The sequence below is a fragment of the Mytilus galloprovincialis genome, chromosome 12 (genome assembly GCF_965363235.1).
Source record: "Mytilus galloprovincialis chromosome 12, xbMytGall1.hap1.1, whole genome shotgun sequence".
Lineage (NCBI taxonomy): Eukaryota > Metazoa > Mollusca > Bivalvia > Mytilida > Mytilidae > Mytilus > Mytilus galloprovincialis.
The window spans coordinates 22445213-22470926 of NC_134849.1; the positions used below are offsets into that span (position 1 = coordinate 22445213).

Genomic DNA, 25714 nt, shown 5'->3' on the forward strand with positions numbered 1-25714 from the left:
TCAATGAAATTGAATATGAAACACCTTCCATTTTGATAAACGCTTGATAATCTATAATAGCCTTATATAAGGTTTAATTTCATGACCATTCATTCAATGTGTCATTGATGATAAAAACAATAATACAAATTATGATTGTTGATCTAAATAAGACTGAAATATTCTTACCTGTATGTGATGAAGTTTGTATTTCACGTAGTTCTCTTTCCAAATCAGCTGAAACTGAACTCTGTATAGGAGTTGGTGCTTGTGTAGCCATGTTTAGCAAACAAAAACACAAGTATTTCTGTAAAAAAACCAGTTTGATTCAGTTTTATAACAAAAAGGTCACTCGCCTAATTGAGATACAATTCGATTGACACAAAAGTATTTATTTCATGACTGATTAGTAAGATAATCATAAGAGGACTCCCGTGTTTAAATCAAAATTGTTTTCTAATATAAGATTGGCTATATTTTTTTTATAAATGAACTTTATCATATACTTAATAGAAAAATGAAATAAAAAAATGGGGTCACTGTTCATTTAAGCTCAAAATCTTCCTCCGGAAGAAGCATACATTTTTGTTAATGTCCTTTTTTTCTGTTGAACTAATAAGAGACATATCGGTGATATCAAAATAAAAAATAACCTAATTACAGAAATCGCTTAAATTTTACAATTATTTAGTTTATGTACAGCCTGTTTGAAAAAATTAATAAAAAATATAGGTCACCGATGAGTTATAAATGATATTTCAAATTTAATGCCAAAAAATGGCATATTTGCACCAAAGGGAGATAATTTAGAGCATTTTCAATGATATTCAATGTTATAAGTATTTTAAAAGTCATCTGGGGGCCAAACTGAATCGACTTTTTTGGTTGAGTTTTGTACCATATCATAAAGTAATAACTAACAGTGTAATAAATAAAATTTGAAATTCAAAACTTAAATGTTTGATTTTTTATTGAAATTTTTGTACCCGCGAGCCTCCTTAAGCGATTATATAGTGTTGGTTTTCTTCTTCGATGGTGATTTTGAGACAAAGTACAGTAGATAAAAGACGGCAGATCGATGAATGAAATGAATATTCAACTTTATTCGACGTAGACACAGTCATGGTCATCGTCATTCTACATCATCTACTCTGCATAATATCTCTATTAAGGACTTGCTGTCATTGATAAAAAAAAAAGCGTGAAGTATTCATCACGTTCACATGAATCTTTTTCATTACCCCTTCCAAAACTTCCTTCTCTGTTTAATTTATGTTTTGTAACTAATGTTAAAAACCCTCAATTTAACCAACAAAAACTTACAGCTATCCTTCCGCATTGGAAAAGATGAAAACAAGAAAAAATATTTTTCTTAAACATCCTTTTGGCAACAAAGGTCTCGATGGCGTCAACTTGGGCAATATCCCACATCATAAATCAGTTCTATCGAAAATACCTCCTAATTTCAAAGATCAGTCTGTACCAATCATTTCTCATACCTTTACCTAACCATTTGCAAATAAAGGTTTCAATTTTAGAGAGTGAAAGAGTTTGAATTGCTTTGTTTCTAAAAAAACTACCAATTGCTATGATTCGATTAATTTTTCTCTCTGACATTTACATTATCATGATGCTTATCTCTTGATTGGCAACATATTTCTTAAGTTTAAGGAACGTATTTTGCAACAAACTATCGGCAAGCCCATGGGAACCAATTGTTCTCCTCTTCTTGTCGACTTGTTCCTTTATTCTAATGAGGCTGATTTCAGACAGGAACATTTTAGGAAGGAAGAAAAAAAGTTAGCAATATCCGTTTAAATTCCGCTATAAAGAGGTTGTTTTCTCACTAAATCATTCAAAATATGGTGAATATGTTAAATGCGTATATCCCAACGAACTAGAGATAAAGGATAAAACATATACAGTTAAGTACTGCTCATATCTTGACTTGCACCTAGAAACTGATAATGAGAGTCTGTTGCAAACAAAATTTTACGACGAAAAAGAAGATTTCAGTTTCCCAATTGTGAACTTGACATTTCTATGTTTCAACATTCAAGCAGCTGCTGCATTCGGATTATATATATCCCAACTGCTAGTATATTCCCGGGGTTTTATGTCCTACCATAATTTCCTGAAAGAGGGTTGATTCTCTTAATAAAATTAACGGTACCAATTTTCTTGCACCAGATGCGCATTTCGACAATACATGTCTCTTCAGTGATGCTCGTGGCCAAAATATTTGAAATCCAAAGCTTATATAAAAGATGAAGAGCTATAATCCAAAAGGTTCAAAAAGTATAGCCAAATCTGTGAAAGGAATCAGAACTTTGTATGAGGGAGATACATTCCTTAATTTATAATAATTTCTATCATTTTGTAACAGTAAATTTTAATAACACAAAAAATCCGTATTTTCATGCTTAAGGTAGCTATTACAACAAGGGTGTCAAATGGTGAAGTTGAAATCATCTCTTCGTAAATTTTACGGACGTAATCACAAGTTGACTGGCCGTTATGGAATATCCGTTTCATAGATGATATTAGATATGTTCCTCATCGTAACGACAATCCGTTCCCTTTCACATGACCTACCTAATTAAATTTGTGTCCTTCTGGTATCTTTCGCCCCCCTTTTTTTTTAGGGAAAATACGACTTGTTATTCTTTGAATTTTGGTTTCGACTAGATGTTCAATCGATTTTATGTTGTTAGTTTATGTTATCTGCAGGTCAGCCTGTTAAAGGGTACATTAATCATTGTCTTAACATCACGTCATTATTTGTCATTTGTTAAACAATTATCGTTTTTAATCAACTTTTTGAGTGTCTTTTTCTCCTTGGAAACTAATATTAATAATATAATATGTTTCGTAACTTGAGAGGGTTAATTACGAGAAATTCTTCTATATTCGATGCTTGTTCAGTAGCTTCTAAAGCAACTATTGTGAGAAACTGTTCCAACTGATCCTTTAAATAATCGCATTTCAATTTAAAAAAAAAGGAAATTGTGCACATTGGTGAGTTTACGCTCTATGCTTTCATGGCGCATTTACTTTGTTATATGTTATTTTTTTATATTTCTGCAAACATTTTTCTTACAAAAACAGTAAGATGATAACAAAACCCCAAGGAAAATGCAAAACGGATAGTCCCTTATCAAAGGGCAAAATCAAATGCTTAAACGAATTGAAACCATCTGTCATTTTCCTGACTGGGTACAGGTATTTCCTTATTATAAAATGGCAGAGTACACTTGCTTTTATAGCTAGCTTAACCTTTTACTCGAATGACAGTCGCAAAAAAATGTTGAACTAAAAACCCAAACATAATAGGTACAAATTTCAAAAATAGGAACCCAGCAGTCAACATTGTGTTATAATTTAATCACTATTTAAAAACAAAGAAATATGCCAACCAGGCATGGGGAAATTGAATTTTGGAAATGTAATGCAAGGTAATGCATTAAATTTTTCTAAGTAATTGCATGTCATGTGTAATGCAGCAATATTTGTATTATATGTACTTGTAATTGAATGCATTACTTGAGAAAAAGTTGTGTAATTTCATGCTTAAAATGCATTACATTGCATTACATTGCATTACATTGTATTACATTGCATTACATTGCATTACATTGCATTACATTGCATTACATTGCATTACATTGCATTACATTGCATTACATTGCATTACATTGCATTACTTTTTTCACATACAATATATATTTTCCTATTGTTTGAGATTTCAATTAAGTAGAATTTAAAATTTCTGGATTAATTAAAAATATCATTTCTTGAATATTTTTTTCTTTTTGAAAAGCATTACTGTAAATGTGTTTAATTCTTGTCAAAACTTCAATGAATACCTTTTCACAATTGAATAACCGAAAATTGACCATTTTAATTAAACTCTTATTGGTTTGTTCTCCAATAATTTTTTTCACCATTTTGACACTTGGTCATAAATCAAGTTTTTTCTTTAAACATGTTCTTGGATTAATTTGCACTTCTCATAAGTGCAAATTGGAACCACACTTTTTTTTGTCGTAGAATCATCAAATTTGGCAATAATGTACCTCTGGGGATAAATAACACAATACAAAAAAAAAATTGGTGTGGCTCGCCCGGTTCGGCAACTGGAGTGAAAATAGTGACAAAATCCTGTAGGATATTTTTTTCTCCCATAGGATTTTTAAAAATCCTACAGGATTTTGAGAAATCCTATAGGATAAAGTCATAATCCCATAGGATATTTTTTATATCCTACAGGATATTTAAATCCTAAGGGATTTATAATCCCTTAGGAGAATAAAAATATCCTATAGGATATAGTTTCGCCCTTAGGATTAAAAAAATCCCTTAGGAAAAATAAAAGCATTTCCTATAGGATATTTTTTATCCTACAGGATATTAGTCTAATAAAATAATCCCATGGGATTAAAAATATCCGATAGGATTAATAAATATCCTAAGGGATTTCATAACAGAAAAAATATCCTGTGGGATAAAAAAGAATCCTAAGGGTAATACATAAATCCTAAGGGTAATAAATAAATCCTAAGGGAGATTAAAAATCCTAAGGGAGATTAAAAATCCTATGGGAGATCAAAGCAACTCATAAGAGAGAAAAAAATCCTATGGGAGAAAGAAATATCCTATAGGAGAAATAAATATCCTATAGGAGAAACAAATATCCTATGGGAGAATGAAATATCTTAGAGAAAAATCTATTTGTGAACTCAACCAAAGAACAGAGAATAGTTTTATATGTTTTTGTAGTAGGTAAGGATATTATTTTATTGGAGCAGATCAAATATTCCCAGATATTATTGTTTAAGAATTGTTAATTTTTCTACCAATGACACAAATTACCGATAAGTGTACTTCAAACATGGAGCTTGCATTGAGTTACTGCTACTGGTCCGTTTGTTATTTTATGTTTATTATTGCCATTTGCGTAGTTTCTTCTGTTACCTATTTCTACATTTGACTCTGGCTTCTTTTAAATCGAGTTTTCTCTTGTTTAATGCATTGTGATTGTTTATTCCTCATTTGCTAAAGGAATAGGGGCCGGTTGAGATATCAAAAGTCATGAGTATACATCCATCGCCTGTCTCAAAGCAGAAACCTTTATCCTTTGTTAATCTCATGTGCTTTTTTTCAATTTAAGTTCAAAAGTGCATTTTAGTGTTTAGTGTAGCAACCATTTCTCTGAACTATTATTCATTATTGTTTAGTGACCAAAATAGGCCCGCCTCTATGTGCGGAATTTTCTTTCTGCATAGAGGACTCATCATTTTGAACTCATCAGGGTTCCTGTACTCAATCGACTTGTTGGGTACTGAGACATGACTGTGACACCATCTGAACAAAAACTGTGAATAAAATCAGAAGCAATTTTAAAACAACACATGGTGTTGGGGCTAAGAATACCACCAGCTTTTCATTGAAAGTAATGACAAGACAGAAACATGCGTCCAACGGGTATATCCAATACACTACAATTACTTAAACAACTTTGAAAATCGTACATAAGTGTTTTTTATTTTTTTATTTAGTATAGCTTGCTTTCCGTGAAGATATTTTTATTGTGGAGATGCCTGGATAGATTTGCCAGTAACCATACTTCTTCTATTGTGTCCTCAATATGCATGTAGTATTTGCAACTGAACATTTACATTAACTTTCACCAATAAATTCTTCAACAAAATTTGATAATAACTGAAATTTTATGGAACTAAACACTAGATGTAACTAAAGACAGTATTGTTCACCTAGGTCTATGTGCATCTCTGACAACAGACACATCAACACGTTAGGCTAGAATATCACGGTACGTCTAAACACTGCTAATGACTCCTTAGTGCACTAAGGACTATACAATGCCACTAAGGACTAGAAGGAGTGCTGTTGTGTGTATTATTTTTACATATTATGTTAGAGATTAATATTTCATGCATAAATTTCAAATTTTATAGAAAAATAATCATAAATAAACAAGATATTCAACATTATTTAGGCACGTGCCCGTTTTTCTTTGATATGCCGAAAATCGATGAACCGTTTGACACGTGCCAAATGCATTAAACAATCATAATCTTTTTATTTTAGGTAATAAACAATTGTATCTAAAAAAATGTATGCTTAATATTTATAATTAAATGTGTTGTTCTTATGAAAAATGATAACAGAACAAATAATTTTGTTTTTGTTTTACTTCTTTCCCGACAAAGTTATTTGCCACAGGTGCACGACTTTGATGTGCTCCTACTAAATGACTAATAAGTTAGAGTGTGGTCAGCTTGTTATGTAAGAGATATGAAGACAAAATAAATATATATATTGATAAGTGTTTTGTTTTTATTTTAATTTCGACAAAGATGCGTGTATATATACAAATGGTTTCACTAAAACAATACGATGGAATTGAGAGAGAGAAAATTATGTGTCGTTCTTGGGGTTTATCCAAACCACTAGATTTCAACCAGCTTGATATTTGTTTACAAAGGCTTCATACGGTACTTATTTGTTTGTATATTTCGACACTTTATTATTCTTCTAAAAGTAAACGAAGTTAAAAAAATCATTTCCCGATTTTAAGTCAGATTAAGTTTCATTTTCAAATATATAAAAGAGACAAATGTTTTAAAAATGTTCCACATTTTTTAGTACAGTATTCACGAATTTTTTTTCAGTATGTGTAAATTTAGAGCTAAAGATATAATTCTGACAGAGAAAGAGAATGCTTCGTATGAATGCCTTGAAAATATGCCTTTACCACATGATGTGTAAATCATTATTTTTTGTAATGCAATATAATCAGAATATTTAAACCTAAATATATCACGCGAAAAAAAAGAAAAAGCCGACAGAAATATTTTCAACTATAATTTCTTTAAATCTACTTTTCTTAAAGAAGAACAAGTATCACAGGCACTTGTCTCAGAAAAGGTATATAGGAATTTTTTTTTTTGAGACAAATGCCTGTGGCAAGTATGTCAGAAGGAAATCCGATTTGTATTGTTTTTAACAAATTGTCTGCTTAACATAGCGTACGAAATAATTTATGAAATAATGACTATGTGCTATGCGCTTTACTCACTGTTGAAGGCCCGAAATATATTACTCAAACGGGTCATATATGAACTTAGTGTGTTGCATGTAGTAAAAATGCATTATCTTATTGGTTTCGTTTTGTCCAGTTATACATTTCTTAAAATGTCTACATATATGAAAATAAATTTTGAACAGTGCACCATAAGAAACAAACTAAAGTGTTCCAGCTCCAAACCAGTCTATTGTTCAAACGCATGTCCGTCGTCGCCTGTCACCACATTAAAGCACGCTTGCAAGAAAAAAATAAACAGAATAGAGATACGGGTACAAAACACATTATAGATAATGTGTCCGACCACCTGAAAAATAAAATTGGTTCAAGAGACAAAGAACGCTACGAAATATTAGATTAATTTTTCGGTACTACCGGGCTTATCACAGCCCAATAACAAGATGAATTTTATGAAAACGCAACAAGCATCTGCCGGTTATCCAAACTTCAACACGTACTTTAAAAAAAATATATATAAATGTGAATTAAATATCTATAAAAAATTGTATTTCAGTCACTTATTAATATGAACATCAAATAAAAATCCGACATTAGATATATTTCTCTGGTGACAAATTTATTATTTACAAGAAATATACACTTGAGAAAATACTTCTTCATTCAGATTATTAAATTCTTAATAAAATTTCAACAACAATTCATTTATTAGTATCCAACTTTACCAAAAGGATTCCCGTGTAATCAATTAATATGTAATTTGACACGTGTCAAGCGGTTCATGGATTTTCGGCATATCAAAGAAAAACAGGCACGTGTCTAAATAATGTTGAATATCTCCTTAATTTATTATTATTTTTCTATAAAATTTGAAATTTATGCATTAAATATCAATTTCTACCGTAATATGAAAAGAAATTGCATGTAACAGCTCTCCATCTAGTTCTTAGTGGCATGTTATCAGTCCTTAGTGCACACACCCAGAATATCATTCGTAACTAAAACTTTAAAAAAAAAAAATCATTATTGCTGATAATTTCAGAGATTAAAAGGACAAATCATTTTGCTTTTGTTTTATTTCTCTTCCTATAAATATTTTCGTGTGCATGGCTTTGATGGGCGCCAACTCTTAAATTAGAATATGGTGAGCTTGTTAAAATGTTTATACATGTACATGTATTAAAAAGTTTTATCAAGAAAATGTAATAGAAATGTCGACAATAACAAACTGAGATATTCTATGCTGAAAATAGATATAAATATAATTAGTGGTATGAGTGCTAATATTACAGTTGATTTGGCAATGGAGAAAAATGTTCGTATCCATCAAAAATTTTAAACTTTACACACTCTGTGTTCTCTTTGATTTTTTTTTTATAAAAACCTATCTCCATTTCCAAGTTGTGGTCCCTTACGCGGAATTTTGTTGAAAGTTGAAGACTATTAAAAATTTAATAGGTCAAAGAATAGCCTTCAACATTTGAGGCTTTTTATAGCCAAGGCTGCGTTTAGTTTAAACATATTTTATTTAAAAATTGAATAGGTCAAAGAACAGCCTTCAACACGGATCCTTGGAAATTAGAAAATTTGCAAATTAGAGGCCGCAAGAATAGTAACAGGTCTACTAACATTTACAAAACCTGAAACTTTATATTCTGAGGTTGCCTGGGAATCTCTTTTTGAAAGAATAAGGATGTAGTCGTAATTGCGTGTCGATATCTTGTCAATCGTACTGTTGTTTTATTCGACTAACTAACTTTATACGGAAAATTTTTGCATTTTTTTAAATTACCATGGTCTGTTGTTTTTAAACTGTTAATATTGGAATTAAGTAAAGAGTCAAAGTTGAAATCATGAATAAGTGTTCCGTGAAAATTGTTTTCGAAAATATAATTTGTTCATAATTCTTTAAAGTAATAAACTTTTTTCAAATAAATTCTGATCTTCCCTCATCTGATCACCAGCATGGCTTAAGGTATTACTTCCAAAGGTATTGTAAGGGGTGTGAGGTGACACTTCCAGGTATTCAAGCGATTTCCTGTCGGACTTGCAAGTTCATGCATCGGTTCACTTCTGCCGGTAATATTCAGTGTACACGGCCGATAACTTTTGAACTATCAGATGTATAATATACAACTCTGTCTTACTTGTCATAACTAAACTCATACGCTTGTTTATAAATAACATTTCTGGTGTAAAATAAAAATATAAATAATACCCAAAAAATAAGATTTGATGAAATTACAATCTATTTAAATATTTTTTCCAAGGTTGACTTTGGGAAAATGTAATATACACTCGATGTGAATAGTGAAGGACAGATGGGAACATACCAGAAATATTGATTTAAAAAAATGTACGCACTTGTCGATGATTCGTCTATACGACTGGGTAGAAAGTTACGGAACTATATAGCGCAATTTAAAATATATACATGTATACATTAAACATAAGAAAAAAACATATATTTTGAATAAATTGGGGTAAAAGTTTTGTAAATAGACTAGTCCACGTATGCCAACAGTATGTAATCATCGAATGTCGATAGACTATTGTATACCAAAAGAAGAAGACGAAGAAGAAGAAGAGAACCAATTTGATTTAGATACAGGTCGATGTTTAACTTGCTTTGGTTCATCGAAGTTGTGGACATAGTAAAATCACAGATTTATATTGACGTTACGCACGGTATTGGTGCCACGGAACACTTATAGCGTTACACGACGTTCCTAATAAAACAACGATTTTGACGTTGTTCCAAAAAATGTACGCACTTGTCGACGATTCGTTTATACGACTGGGTAGAAAGTTACGGAACAAGACTGAAAAATACGGAACAAGACGGAACAAGACTGAAAGTTATGGAACAAGACGGAACAAGACTGAAAAAGTTTCAAACGTTGACCTTATATTTTACTCATGTGAAAATGCCGCTTAAAGTACAGAGAATTTCGATGTTGCTTCTTTATATGTTTTTATTTTTTTCAAGCGGGTGCAAATGCAAAATTCCATTTAATTAAAATAATTTTTAATATTTGAAAAGAATTGTCTGCAACAGTAACACAAAATAACAATTTGATGTCTTGTAAAATGATTTAAATATATAAAAAAGATGTGGTATGATTGCCAATGAGACCACATTTCACAAGAGACCAAATTGTCACAAAAATAAACAACTATAGGTCACTGTACGGCCTTCAACAATGAGCAAAGTCCATACCGCATAGTCTGTTTTACAAGGCCCCGAAATGACAATGTAAAACAATTCAGTCGAGAAAACTAACTGCCTCATTCATGTTACAAAATGAACGAAAAAGTCTGTTTTGTATATTTTTTACTTTTTTATCTTCGAAATGTTTTAAAACTTTCAAATGTGAGGCTCTTATTTTATCAACACTTTAATTCTTGGACTATTATACTAACGTTAATATAATAGTCCCAGAATTTTATTTTTTATTTTTCTTAAACAGTGACTTATATATTGTAGGCAAATAATTAAGAAAAAATTCAGGTTATCAAGGAATTTTCACATTTTGTACATAAATCAGGCCGTTAGTTTTCTCGTTTGAATTGTTTTTACATTTATCATTTCGGGTCTTTTATAAATGACTACAAGGTTAGGGTTTTGCTCATTGTTGATTGCATATAGAAATAAGATTGTTATGTATGCCACTGGACGAACACTAATTGTGAATATTTTGATGGGAAACTATTGAGTATATAAGTTCCAAATTAATTTCGGGATTTATTTTCTTTCTCGATATTCAATAACAGAAAGAAAAAAAATTGGTTGTCCGCTAAATAGGGATTTTCTTGTTAAACATCGTTAAAAAGATGTGTGTCTAAGGTGAACGCCACAAGAACCCTGTAATACTAGTACGAGAGTATAGCATGTAAACAAACATTCCTTCTTAATGATATGGTTGTTTTGGAAATCTTTTCTTACAACTCATGTCGGCGCTAACATGTCCTTTAGTAGTTATTTTTTTTTCCAAAAGTCCAATTTCACGTTTCCGCATTTTCGTGCATTACTTTTCCGAAATAAGTAGCGGCGTTTTTACGTTTCCGCAAATTGGTATTACTTTTCCAGAAAAAGAAATTACTATTCCGGAAAAAATTTAATTAAGGTATACCTGTTAATTGAAATAATAAAAAAATAAATATTTATTAAGTTAAAGGTCATCATAACAAAGTCTACAGTAGTACATATACATTCACCGTTTACTAGTTTTGTATTTTGGTCAAGAAAGAAGTCCATCTTTTCCTTTTCATATTTCTGAACGTTTTTTTTTTAAAGTTAGAGTTATCATCTTTATGCAAAATTGAATGATTTCGTATACTAGTAGTATTACGTTTTCTGTGTCTCTTAGATTTTTTAAGAATACATTTTCGCATGCTTAAACATGATAAAGAAAGCACGTCAACTGTTGGACTCGTGAAAATATTTTTCAACTTTTTAAAGCTTCATCTGTGTGATCGAAATTGTCGAAAGATTCTTATGACAATTTTAATAAAAAGTGATGCAAGTACAAGGGACCAGACGATATGATATAATTGGCATTAGGGAATGAATTATAGAAGTAAACTATTTCAAAATAAATAATTCAGTATTTTATATTAATAACATCTTTAAGAATTACAAAATTTAATGTTTTATCGACACATGCCACGTTCAATATTGATTGCAGTCTGTGTAATCGATTGAAATTCATGATCATTCAACCATGGACCGCTAATCACGCACGTGTGTACAAACAGTTTGACTATGAATATGTTTTTTCGGCGACTGTTTTTTCGTCATGTGTTTGGTATTTCAATTGGTTTATAAAACAAATTATGGATATCAATAGGTCAATCGGGAAAAAAAATATTCCATTTATCATAAAAAGCTTCACAAGTTCCAAGAAATGGTTTGACACGAAATAAAGATATGTATCTGCTTTTAAGCTATTCTATAAAATATATATATTATAACGTTACTTAAAACTGCGAAAAAAAAACCTGAACCATTTGTCGATAAAAAACGGACGAACGAAATTGTAAAAAATATATATTATCTTTAAATTTTTTTAGTATATTTATTCTAGTTTATAAATCAAAGGTTGATCACCAGCAGTATGTGTGCCTTACTAGTTTATAATGTCGTGGACTGTGATGTATGCTCGTATTTGCTAACGGTTCATTAAAAAAGAGGGTCAGGATGGGGTCGATGAATAGTGAATAATGGGTTAAAAGTGCCGAATAAAGGAAAATAAATAATGACTACAGAAACATAGAGAAAAAGATAAGGAATAGAGAATGACGAAGTGCTTATATAAAGAACACAGAAAAAGACTGAACAATTATAGAATTAAGGACCCCCGTACAGGTCCTCATACAATTGACACATCTTATTTTCACACCTAGCAGTTTCTTGGTATATACACATAGTGGTCAACGTACATCTGCAATGTTCAATTAGGTGTGAAATTTTAATCTGGTAATTGAGATTAAATATAAAAGATGAATATAATGATTATATCATTATAGTGTCGCACATTGGTCTTACAGTTAAAACAAAGATCGATAGCCAGCCTTCATAAAATTACGAGACACTAAATTTACAATAAAATCAATTAAAATATATACAATTATGAATTAGTTACAACAAGGATTTGTATAGTTACACACACATCTTTATCAATGAAATCCAGGATTTGTTTAGTAAATCTTTGATGTTTAAAATAATATCCACATTTGATATAAGCAGAGACATATAATACATATATGTATTATATGTCCCTGATAAAAGTAACAAAATAAACGAATAAAATCTTTATTAAAATGCTAATATTCTGATGATGGATATTATAATAAAATTGTCAATTGAAATTATCTTTGCAAAAGAAAATAAAGGTATATAAACTTGGGATTTTATTTGAAACACATCACAGTAACCTTTATGTAAGAAACAAATATGCACAAAGAAAGACAAAAATAATACTGAAGATATATTGTTTGTAAATCATAATTTCATAAAAACTTTTTTCTTCTAATAAAAAAACTATTTATTGTAAAAACTTTTGTTTGTATTTACAGTTCATATGAGCAATACATCTTTTCTCTGTGTTCATTCTGTCAAAGTTAATATGTTCACGTGATGTTTTAAAAAGTTCATATCGGAAGTCTGTATATAAAAGACAGACCATTAAAACATGTATTTCGTTTTTCACAAAGTTCGAACTACAAAATTTACAAAGTCTATCATTAAATGGTATCTGCGGTATGGAATATCGTTCCGTCTTAACGGCTAGCAAAGTTATGATTTCGCAGAAAACAATATGAAGATGTTAAATAAAATTATTTAAACCTTTCTCACAGACTTTTTCCCAACGTGTACACTTTGATTACATTTTTGTGACTTTCGTCCTACTTATAAAAACATGTGCGACTTTTCCCTCAGCATACATGTAAATCATGGGATTCGTAGAAATACTACAAAGGACCTCCTTAGTGCACTAAGAACAAAATTGTACACTAATGACCTGATGGAAAGATACTATCACAACGGATATGGCATCTAGAAAAAGACTTTGTAAAAAATCATAAAATCAAATTTTATAATTATGTCATTTTTAATTAGAAAGTTATCTAATATTTTCTCGACACGTGCTTCAATCGGTTGATTGCCACCTTTAGTGTAATCAGTAGAAATTCATGTTCGCTCAACCCTGTCCCGTTTATAATCCGCTTGTATATACCGATTTTAACATGTATATGGTATTTCAAATTGTTCTCTTGGTTTTTTTTCGTTTGTTTGTTTCTGCCGTGTTTATTCTGTCAGGTAATAGCGTCTTCTCAAATATTTTCAGTTTTTGGAAATGTTTATCCTTTTTTATTTTTATTTTAAAAATACAAATAATTGTAAACACTTCACGGAAAGGTGAGGTTTAATACTTGGTTGCTTAACGTCCAGTGGCCTATACTTCACTTTTTTTTCTGATGTCAGAAACCATGCCTCACCGCAAGGTTTTTAAAAGGATAGAACACAGGCAAATGCAAAAAGATTCTAATGACTATCTTTGCTGCCTAGGTCTCTATATAATGATTTATGTTTTATGGGATACTAAACTCCTGTTCTACAAAAACAAATATATTCAGTTTAAGTGAGGTTTTAGTCTGATCTATAAGTTCTGATGTGATTTACTGAGAATGTTTCACTTATTTATAAGAGGCAGTACCAAACATGTTTATCTTTAACATGTGGTCAGGTTAAATACATATAGGGTTAAACACTTTCCTCGACATGTTTAGGAGAGGAACATATTTAGGGTACGAACTTGTTTACAAATGCATTACAAGTATAGATATGTGTAATTTGATGTTCAGGCCCCGGCTAAACACATTTTTAGACTGTAAATATGACTTATTTATTTCTTACAGCTACTTCAATTTCAACGTTTGTGGATAGGTGTTTCATTGACAGCCATACCACATCTCCTTTTGCTTATTTTTGTTGTAGATATTTTTTTTCATTTTCCTTGTCTTTTAAATAATATTCCATTATAAATTTTATTTGATGCCGAAAATAAGAATACGAAGAGTTATTTGTTAAATGCTATAACTAAGCGAAGTAAAACAACCATTAATAATTGTGTATCAGAGCATCATATATATTTATATAAAAAAAATCAAATACAAGCAGACATGCCATTTGTGACACCAATTTCATTTATTTCCAAATCTTAAAATCTTATATTTCCACATGCAGTTGTCCAGTTCTTTAGCGTCTCTTAATAATGACAGAACGGGCTTTAGAGTCATATGATTAAGTTAACTAAATTATTTAGTTCTCCCATGCACATTGTGAATTATATTTCTTACATCACTGCTTATTACATTATACAATAAAATGGTATTCATCTTCAATTGTTGAATAAAGATGAATTGTTAAAACAAAAAGCATTGACATCAGTTTTAAAGTTATCGTTCATAGAAGACAGTTATGATTTATATTCTCTTTTAAAAACGTAATATAGTATTTACCTCTTGGAGTTTTTCTATATTACTTCAATCTGTAATCGAATTTGAAGAACCCCACAGACGCCACATACTCTCATATGTCTCTCAAGGTATAATGATAGTCTGAAAACTCTAGTGTTGTAAATAAGGAAATGAAATCGCAAAAGCTTTGTTTCTCACTTTGTATCTCAAAATTGGCTTCTTTAAATAAACAAAGAAGCTTACATAGCAATTTCCTTAGAAACAAAATAAAACAAAGGCAAAGTAAACACAAAAATTTTGAATTGTGGTTCTATTTTGCAGGCTTTCCCTGAATCGTTTATTCCTTCTATAGTTCCTGAGTGGAATAAACCTGATACAAAACATTGCAGTGTCAACTCTATATCTAAATTTGAGAAAGAATTGAAAACAAAAACCAATATCTTTTGGTAGGAAATTAAATATTAATTTTTAACGCAATTGCGATGCTCCGCTTTATTCTAAAACTATGAAAATTTTCCAGCTTATATTACAAATGACCTGTTTTGCAAATGTGTGTCAGATATTGTGGATCGGTACGTCTAAATAACAACACAGGACTTCCTGTACGAATAGGGACATAAAAAGTATACCCAAGGCAAGTTATAGATATAGGAAGATGTGGTGTGAGTGTGAGATATAGGAAGATGTGGTATAGATATGCATTCGGCACTTTATTTATTTCAAAAAATATTCGTGTATTGAAAAATTTGTGTAAATTAATTAGAAATATCAATATAGACGTATGTTCTCCAGGTTGATCCCCAATCTCTCATTCTTGTTGCTCGTTTTGTGCAAACTTGTCATGCGCAAAATCTGTATGTTATTATATGTAAAAATATCGTTCCTTGTACCATTAAACTTGGTTTTATAAGAAATAAAGAATCTTGATAGAAAATTTAATTTTTGATCTTATACTTTTTGTTTTGATAAAATCAATTCAATATTTAAGAAGCTATTTACAAAAAAACGTTAAATACACTTTTCGTTTTGTTTCAACTTTATAATGAAACTCGTCCTCAATTTCACCTAATTTTACATAAAGTATATATAATAAATAAAATGTTCTCTTTAACTATTTTGCCATCTACCAATTTCAATAGACATTTTTTTTAATTGTGTTCAAAGTTCTAAATCTGCAAAAGAATAACTATTTTTGTAACATTGAATACCAAAGAAAGCTTCGCAAGTTAAACTGTTTTTTTGGCATAATTGTTTTTATTCCCCCTTTTCTGAAACTCCTGATAGAATAGAACATCACAAAACAGCTTACACATGCACATTTGTTTAAAAAAATATTTTTCGCCATTAAAACGCATTCTTGTCCCGTATGACATTTCCTGAACGAGTGAAAATCTCAAATAATTATTTTATTAAGCTTATATCTTTATTGCGGTAGCCTATTATTGAAAAAGGGTATAATTTTAAATTTCATGAAGTAAGATTCATACCACCAGAGACATTCAATATACTATAGTAAACAAAAGAAACGACACAAGGCAATACATTAATCATATAAAATAAAATTAGATACAAAAGCTTTGCTCATTGTGGGAAGCCGTAAGGTGAACTACATGTATAGTTGTTAATTTCTATGTCATTCGTCTCTTTGGCAATCATACCACATCTTCTTTTTTTTTATATAAATTTGCGTTCATCAGCTTCATGTGGACCTTGGTGGAAAGCAATAGTTTGAAGTTGTCTCATTCACAATCGAACCACATCTACTTTTTATTCTGTCCAAAACCGGGAATGATAGCTGCAATAGGCAGCGATTAAAAAACAACAGCATAAAGCATCGTAGTGGCCATCTTAGTCTGTTAACTAATTTTCACGTTGGTAGGAATAGGGGGGGGGGGCTTTACTTTTTCAGCAAGGTTAAGTCCAGACCTGTCCAGAGACAAATTCAAGTTCCAAATGTTATACTGAATATGAACCCTGTTCTAGACTGATAGTGTCGAGAAAGATTTTTAACGTGCTAGTTCACAAGGTAACACTCCGCATTTGGACATCATTTAGCCACTCGAGCATACCAGTCTTTTTTTTACAGATATATCATGTAATGGAGGAGAGGTGTAATTAAATTATTAATTCCACTTGCTTAGCGGAGGAACAGCAATTTTAAATGTTGACGTATTTGGATTGACCAGGCCGGGATTTGAACCCACGATTTCCCGCACTAAGTGCAAAAACATAACCAAGAGAAATCTGAAATATAGTATCATACCAAAAAAACTAAAGTGCTATAAATAATCCAATCTAAAAGAACTCTCCCTTTTATTTAAGCCATCAAAATGCATTTAACCAGTTGATATTATTAAAAACTGTACTTGAAAAACGATGGTCGATTTAAGCATAGATTTCATGCACGGAAGACTTCTGCACATTTGGTACTCTTGCACAATTAATTGAGGCAGCTCTGTTTTTTATTCAATATATCCTCATTTTGCATTACCATTCCAAGTTACATGTCCATTCTCTCAGTCGACCTTTTATATTTGCTATGAAAAGCATACCTATTGTGTTCTCGTTATGAACATACATGTAATATTTGCCACAGGACGTAAACAAACAACATTTATTAAACAGACTCATTAATAATTAATATCATGAAAACCATATACGAAGGCAAGATTTGCACAATCCTATAAAGTAATATTTCCATGTATCCGTTTCGATAATTATTGAAACTATAACGACCCTTTTCAGGGTTGCGTTCAATATCGTAGCAGCTACGTAGTGCGACATAAATTTATGACTATTAAACGAGAAGCTAGCTTAGCTGCTATTAATATCTATGTAGCAGCTAGGCTAGCCACCCGTTCAAAAGTCATAAATCTTCATAGCCCTATATAGCCGATAAGATATTGAACACAACCCAAGGTCGTGTTCAATATCGTAGCGGTTACGTAGATGGATCGAGTTCAATATCGTAGCAGCTACGAAGTGCTACGTAGATTTTGACTCTTGAATGTGTAGCTATAGACTAGTTGTTACATAAATATTGATAGCAGCTACGTAGCCGCTACGTAGCTGCTACGATATTGAACCCAACCCTGGGACGCGTTCAATATCGTAGCAGCTACGTAGTGCTACGTAGATATTGACTATTGAACGTGTAGCTATAGACTAGTTATTACTTAGATTTTGATAGCAGCTACATAGTCGCTACGTAGCTGCTACGATATTGAACTGATCCCTGGTATCAATATCTATGTAGCAGCTAGGCTAAATACAAAGGTTGAGTTCAATATCGTAGTAGCTACGTAGTGATCAATATTTATGTAGCAACAATTGTTAACGTTTGTAAGATACCAACAAAACTGACGAATCCATCTTAGATGACAAAACGTATCAAAATTTAATCCTATGGGAGAAAAAATAATCCTATAGGACAAAGTTAATCCTAAGGGAAAACAAAATATCTTACAGGACAAAATTTATCCTAAGGGAGAGAAAAAAAATCCGGTAGGAGAAAAAAATATCCCATGGGAGAAAAAACTTCCCACAGGACAAAATAAATCCCTTAGGAGAAAAAAATATTCTAAGGGACATTAGTTTCTGTCAAAAAGTCTTTCATGATAATCCTATAGGATAAAAAAAATCCTATCGGATTTAACACTTTTTTTGAAAATCCTACAGGATTTTAAATCCCATAGGATATTAATTTAATCCCATAGGAGATAAATTTTCCTATAGGATAAATAAATCCGATAGGATTTATATATCCCATAGGATATTTAAAATATCCTACGGGATTATGACTTTATCCTATAGGATTTCTCAAAATCCTGTAGGATTTTTAAAAATCCTATGGGAGAAAAAAATATCCTACAGGATTTTGTCACTGTTTTCGCTCCAGTTGCCGAACCGGGCGAGCCATATCAAATTTTTTTTTGTATTGTGTTATTTATCCCCAGAGGTACATTATTGCCAAATTTGATGATTCTACGACAAAAAAAAAGTGTGGTTCCAATTTGCACTTATGAGAAGTGCAAATTAATCCAAGAACATGTTTTTATGTAATTAGGAAAGAAAATCTCAGTAAATATTTTTGAATGGAATTGATTAAGCAATTGCATATTTTATAAAAGTAAAATTAACATTCAAAGTTAAAATGAATATTAAAGTTCATCTCTGTCATTTCTTTTTTTTTTTTTTAGAGAAAACACATATATTGGTACATTGAAATTTATAATGTAATAGTTGTATTGAATTGGCTGCTTACTTGGTTCTTTTTTATATAGATACGTAACAGTTATTGCATATGCTAGTATCTTTTATGACTTCCATGTTGGTTTTAAAAATATTTATCATTTAATTATAACATTTACAAATGTCATGTGTAATTGAATGCATTACTTTGCAAAAATAATTGTAATTTAATGCATTACTTTGATAAATGCATGTAATTGTACATGTAATTAAATGCATGATTTGTCAAAGTAACTGTAATATAATGCACTAAATTGCAATGTAATTCACCCATGCCTGATGCCAACAAAGCAATGGTTATGTTAGTTGAGAAGCTTATAAAGCACAAACTATTCCAACTTATCCTATAAATAATCGCTTTTCAAGTTTAAAAAAATGAAATTGTGCGCATTTGGTGTGTTTAACAGTGGATATTACATAAGCTCACATTCACACATATTTTGTTCCGCCATGATATAGATATTCTTATGAAAACGTTGTTAAACAAATACTTGAATGTATCTTTTAATTAAAATGATCATTTAAATGTATCGATTTAAGGGTTACATATTATGATTTTTTTTATTCTGAAAGTCCACGTAAACATACTGAAAACTCATTATTGCACATACAACTTTCATCAACGTACATTTTACTAATTGGACCACAAAGGTCTATTGTTTAGACAAGACAGAAGGTCAAATTAAAAATGAAGGGTGTATATCTATCCTGTTAATGCTTAAGGTAAATTAGACCGCTAGATATGGGACAAAATATAACGTTGTAGACCAATCGCCATGGTTTATTGTCTTATTCACATTTTCATGTTTTTTTATTCTAAATTGAGATGATTTTGTAACCTACATGTTTATGATATAAATTTTAGAAGTCGGGTTTTCCAATTATGTTTGGTTTTTGGACACCAATTCTTTTCCTTCTTTTCTCACAAATAGTTATAAAAATCTATAATAATATCAATATATATTATGTAAATTTCAACAATAAAAACTAATGAAGTTAGGTTGAGCGATGAAAACATGTAACAGTATTTCTCATATTTTTTATCATTTACAGTGCCAAAAACGTAACACTCCTGCAAAACTTAGAAATAACATGAGTGAATTTACTGGTTATCTAAACGCACTCAAGAACATCTGTATCGTTTTTAAAAGACCCAATAAATTCAAAAGTATCATTTACCAACACCTTAAGAAGCACAACCATCCTTTTAAATATTTAGCAGTTCAACCTTTAGAAGTAGTAAATAAGCAGCCTGGTGAATCTCATTCAAAGTTTGTACGATCACGGAAAATAATTGAATTAAATTGGATAAATTGGTCTGTACAGACAGTCTACCCTCTCGGTCTTAATGATAATATCATGGGAATTGGTAATATATCTAGAACCGATTCCGTTAACATTTTGGATAGTTTCTAAAACTGTTCGTAAAAACCGTTCTCACGGTCGTAGGACAAATCGCAATCAAAGAAAATTTCGGACCAATCATACCAATATTTCAGACCTAATTTCTATTTCAAAAAACAACGGCAGACATTATCTGTTAACAAAACTCTGTTCATTACCGGTTAATAAGTTAAATAAAATTTTGGAGGATTGCAACACAATTTCATATAGCAGTCCTAAGTATGAAATTGTTCAAATTATTATGGCATATTGTTATTCTAAACTATTTCCCAAAATTGATCGCCCTGAAGATCATAAAAAACATTTTATTAAAATAAAGTATGTCAATAAAGGTTTTGATTTTGTAAATATTGCCGGTATTTTTAACGACCATTCTGTTAAAGAACAAATTCCTGGATATTTTGACAATACTGAGCTACCTCTTATTTGTTATATTTACAAGACATCTACCCGGAAATATGTGTTTAATTATAGTCAACTGTGTAAAGATGTTAATATCAGTGAAAATACACTTGTTTCATGTAATTGTAGTACCTCCGAATATATTTATGGACCCATGTTATAACAGGAGATCTTAACATCGTTCAAGACCGAGAGTTTAAATCATTCCTCAGTAAAGGACTTAAATATCGTCCCCCGTCAATTATTAATTGGAATGAGTCTCGTAATATCATCCACGACTCATTCCATACCTACTGTAAGAAATGGATAAAACGGGAAAAAGCTGACAAAAAATCTTTGGACTCTTTTTTTTAATTCAGTAATGAAGATAGTTGATATACGTATTCAACATTTTAAAGAACATTTTACTATTAACAATAACCACAAAAAACTTATTTCTCGTATCAAACATAAACTAACAGAACTAGCCAAGACATTTGTTTTTTCCCGGCCGATAAAGCTGCTAATAATATTATTATTGTTTGACGTAAATTTTACATTGAGGTTCTGAAAAAAGATAATCACCAATTTACCAACATTCCAACTGACTTCATTTTCAGAAAACGACATCTATAACAAACATAAACTTTTAGCTACCGCTTTACAAGCAGAGCAAATACAATGAAAGTCCCAACTATGTACTGGCTTCCGAAGCTACACAAAACACCGTGCAAATATAGATTTATTTCGTCTTCAAGCCATTGTTCTACTACTAAATTGTCTATTCTTCTAACCAGCACACTTGGTACAATTAAAAACCTGATAATAAATTGTTCAAATAAGGCCTTCAAAAATAGTGGAATTAATTACTTTTGGAGTGTCAAGAACTCGTTGGAAGTACTTGATAAATTGCATGCTTATATTGGTGATTTTAAATCTGTTCAAAGTTTTGATTTTTCTATCCTGTATACCACATTGCCTCACATTCTCATTAAGAAAAAATTCACACACCTAATTAAATGGGCATTTAAAGAGTCAGAATGTGAATATATATGTTCAAACTCTTTTAGGTCATTTTTTAGTAGCAATAAACAAAAAAAACTATGTCAATTGGACATGCTTTGATACTATATATGCCCTTGCAATTTTACTAGATAACATTTTTGTTCGCTTTGGGGATTCCGTATATCGTCAGATTATCGGAATTCCAATGGGGACTAACTGTGCACCACTTATTGCGGACCTGTTTTTGTATTGCTATGAGTTACAATTTATGACAAAAATAAGCAAAGACCCATCGAAATAACATCTTATAAACAAATTTAATAATACTTTTAGATATTTGGATGATATTTTGGCTCTCAATAATGACGACTTCAGTATATATATTAAAGAAATTTATCCTGTTGAACTTACTTTAAATAAAGCTAATACTAACAATGACCACTGCCCTTTCCTCGATCCTGATATCTATATCACTAACGGAAAGCTGAATACTAAAATTTATGATAAAAGAGATGATTTTTCATTTCCTATCGTTAATTATCCATTGTTAGATGGTGACGTTCCCTTGTCACCATCTTACTGTGTTTATATACCTCAACTTGTAAGATTCGCTCGTGTATGTAACAATGTTTTAGATTTTAACGAGAGAAATTTATGTATTACTGAAAAATTATTACACCAGGGTTTTCGATATCACAAACTAGTCACAAAATTTACTAAATTTTATCATCGGTATAAGGACATCATTCGTAAATATAGCTCAACATGCAGACTTCTTATACGTTCAGGTATTTCACATCCAATTTTTTATGGAAATATTCTTTATAAAGCACAAAGGTGTCAGTATTCACCTCAAAAACTAACAAAACCTTTGAATAGACTTATTAAGAAGGGATATAGTTACGAGACTGTTGTCAGGTCATAAAAGATTGCATATTTTTGGCGTTAATATTGATTCACTTATAGGGTCTTTGCATCGGAACTAAACACATTTATTCCAAAACCAGTTGTTGGCATGACACGGGTTATGTTCTTCTCATATATGTTATGATGGTATGATACTAAACCCCTAACGGGAAGGATTAAGGCTGATGTTCATATGATGAAATCATAATCTTTCAGTCAGTTTAATTGAAGTCTGGAGCTGGCATGTCAGTTAACTGCTAGTAGTCTGTTGTTATTTATGTATTATTGTCATTTTGTTTATTTTCTTTGGTTACATCTTCTGACATCAGACTCGGACTTCTCTTGAACTGAATTTTAATGTGCGTATTGTTATGCGTTTTCAAACTTTTGTATCTGGGCGTCACACGTAGGTCTTGTGTGGACAAAATACACTTCTGGCGTATTAAAATTTTGAACTTGTTGCCTTTTGTTGGCTGTTGTTCGTGTGATTCTTTGTCAATTGTGTTCTCCAATTTATTTATATTGTAGTCCTGTGTTGTCATTTTGATGTTATATTTCACATGGCCATAAAAGTGCGAGGTTTGGCATGCCACAAAACCAGGTTCAACCCACCATTTTTTCCTTTAAAAATGACCTGTACCAAGTCAGGAATATGGCCATTGTTATATTATAGTTCGTTTCTGTGTGTATTACATTATAACGTTGTGTCGTTTGTTTTCTCTTATTTTTGAGTGTAAATTCACATTGCGATAAGACGTGTCACGGTACTTGTCTATCCCAAATTCATGTTTTTGGTTTTGATGTTATATATATATATGTTATATTTGTTACTCTCGTGGGATTTTGTCTATGTGTGCATCTGTGTTACATTTTAGTGTTATGTCGTTGTTCTCCTCTTATATTTAATGCGTTTCCCTCGGTTTTAGTTTGTTGCCCCGATTTTGTTTTTTGTCCATGGATTTATGAGTTTTGAACAGCAGTATACTACTGTTGCCTTTATTTACTTTTCTTCATTGGCTAGAGGTATAGGGGGAGGGTTGAGATCTCACAAACATGTTTAACCCCGCCGCATTTTTGCGCCTGTCCCAAGTCAGGAGCCTCTGGCCTTTGTTAGTGTTGTATTATTTTAATTTTAGTTTCTTGTGTACAATTTGGAAATTAGTATGGCGTTCATTATCACTGAACTAGTATACATTTGTTTAGGGGCCAGTTGAAGGACGCCTCCGGGTGCGGAAATTTCTCGCTACATTGAAGACCTGTTGGTGACCTTCTGCTGTTGTTTTTTTCTATGGTCGGGTTGTTGTCTCTTTGGCAAATTCCCCATTTCCATTCTCAATTTTATGAGTATTTCTCGCAAATTCGGCATTCTCATCCATGACTCATTATGATTAATAATCCGGCAAATGTCCTGCATATCATATAAAAACTCAAATTAGCACAAAAGCTTAGCTTTTGAAAATATATAACCAATAGAAGTGGCGTTCACAGCGCTAGCATGTCATTCTTATACACTACACATACCTTTAAATAGTATACTGCTATTATATACCATTTATGAAATGAACCGTTGTTTGATTGGATCCTATACTTAGTTATTAATCAAAAATATTTAAAAAGTGTGACATGTTTATATCTAAAATAAAATACGGGGTATCAAATTCAAATCCAATTACCCCAATTTTAAATCTTTTAATGTTCAATTACATTTTTTTCTGATAAAATTAAATATGAATTCAAAATTACCAACCTTAATATACTCTTCTCTGCTAAATTTATTTTAAAATGCATTACAAGGATATCTTTATAGAATTGAAATCAATAAACACACTCGTCATCGTTTTTTATACAATTTAAAGACAACAGCTAGTTTAGATAATTAAATTGTTATTGAAATGTAGTGAACTATAACCCAACTATACATATTGTAAACCACTTAATAATAGTACAACTTAACGAGGGGTTCACTGAAGGGCCTTAGAATTGAAGTATTCGACAAATAAAAATTGTTGTCTACATAAAAGTTGGTAAATGTGTGCCGAATTGTAACTTTGTTACAATATTCATGTAGATAGCTCATAAACAAATCAATATTGATTTGAAGAATGGTCACATGTAGACAATTTCAAAAAATCTCAATATATATTAAAGATTTCTGAAATACATATCACAACAAAGTTGCGTTTTCAGCGTGTCATAATAATACAATCTATAACCTTAAAAAGGTTAAGCTGTTTGCATATAATACCCTTACAACAGAAAAGAATCCTACACTTTATTATTGACAAAATATTACAAATGCTTGCGATGCACATATCGTCGATATTTAGGGTGCTAAATTGTAAACTGGTAATATAAGATAAGTCTACATAAAAGATTTTTAAATCTGTGAATTTACGCTAACATATTTTATAGCCAATCTAATGACTAAGCGATAAACATGTTTTTAATTAAATCAACCTTACAGTGTTATTAGTCTCCTACTCTATTTCAAATCTGCATTTTGAGGATATATTTAAAAAAAATATTGTTCTGTATCAATACATACGTCACAGTGATTGTTAATTTACACAATCTAATGGTAAACAATACCTTCAAACATTCTTTTGTAATTGTTATTGAAATGCAGTTTATTTTAACAGATCTTTTTTATTGTAAATCCTGTATTGAATAATTGAAGAAGATTGCAATATAGAATGAAATATTAATTTATCAGTAATTTTATCTTGAAAATAAGTAGTA

The 25714-nt window shown here is 30.9% G+C and overlaps 1 protein-coding gene across 2 annotated transcripts in view; it reads right to left on the reverse strand.

Annotated features, from left to right (window-relative positions):
* LOC143054293 (uncharacterized) overlaps positions 1–25714 on the reverse strand; it is a 63753-nt gene that overhangs the window by 17604 nt on the left and 20435 nt on the right. Inside the window, exon 3 of one of the 2 annotated variants that reach the window (XM_076227253.1) lies at positions 169–286. In XM_076227253.1, coding sequence (XP_076083368.1) covers positions 169–259 — 91 coding nt within the window. In that variant the 5' untranslated portion in view covers positions 260–286. Of the gene's footprint in view, positions 1–168; positions 289–25714 lie in introns of those variants that run through there. The other variant, XM_076227254.1, reaches the window with a different exon arrangement.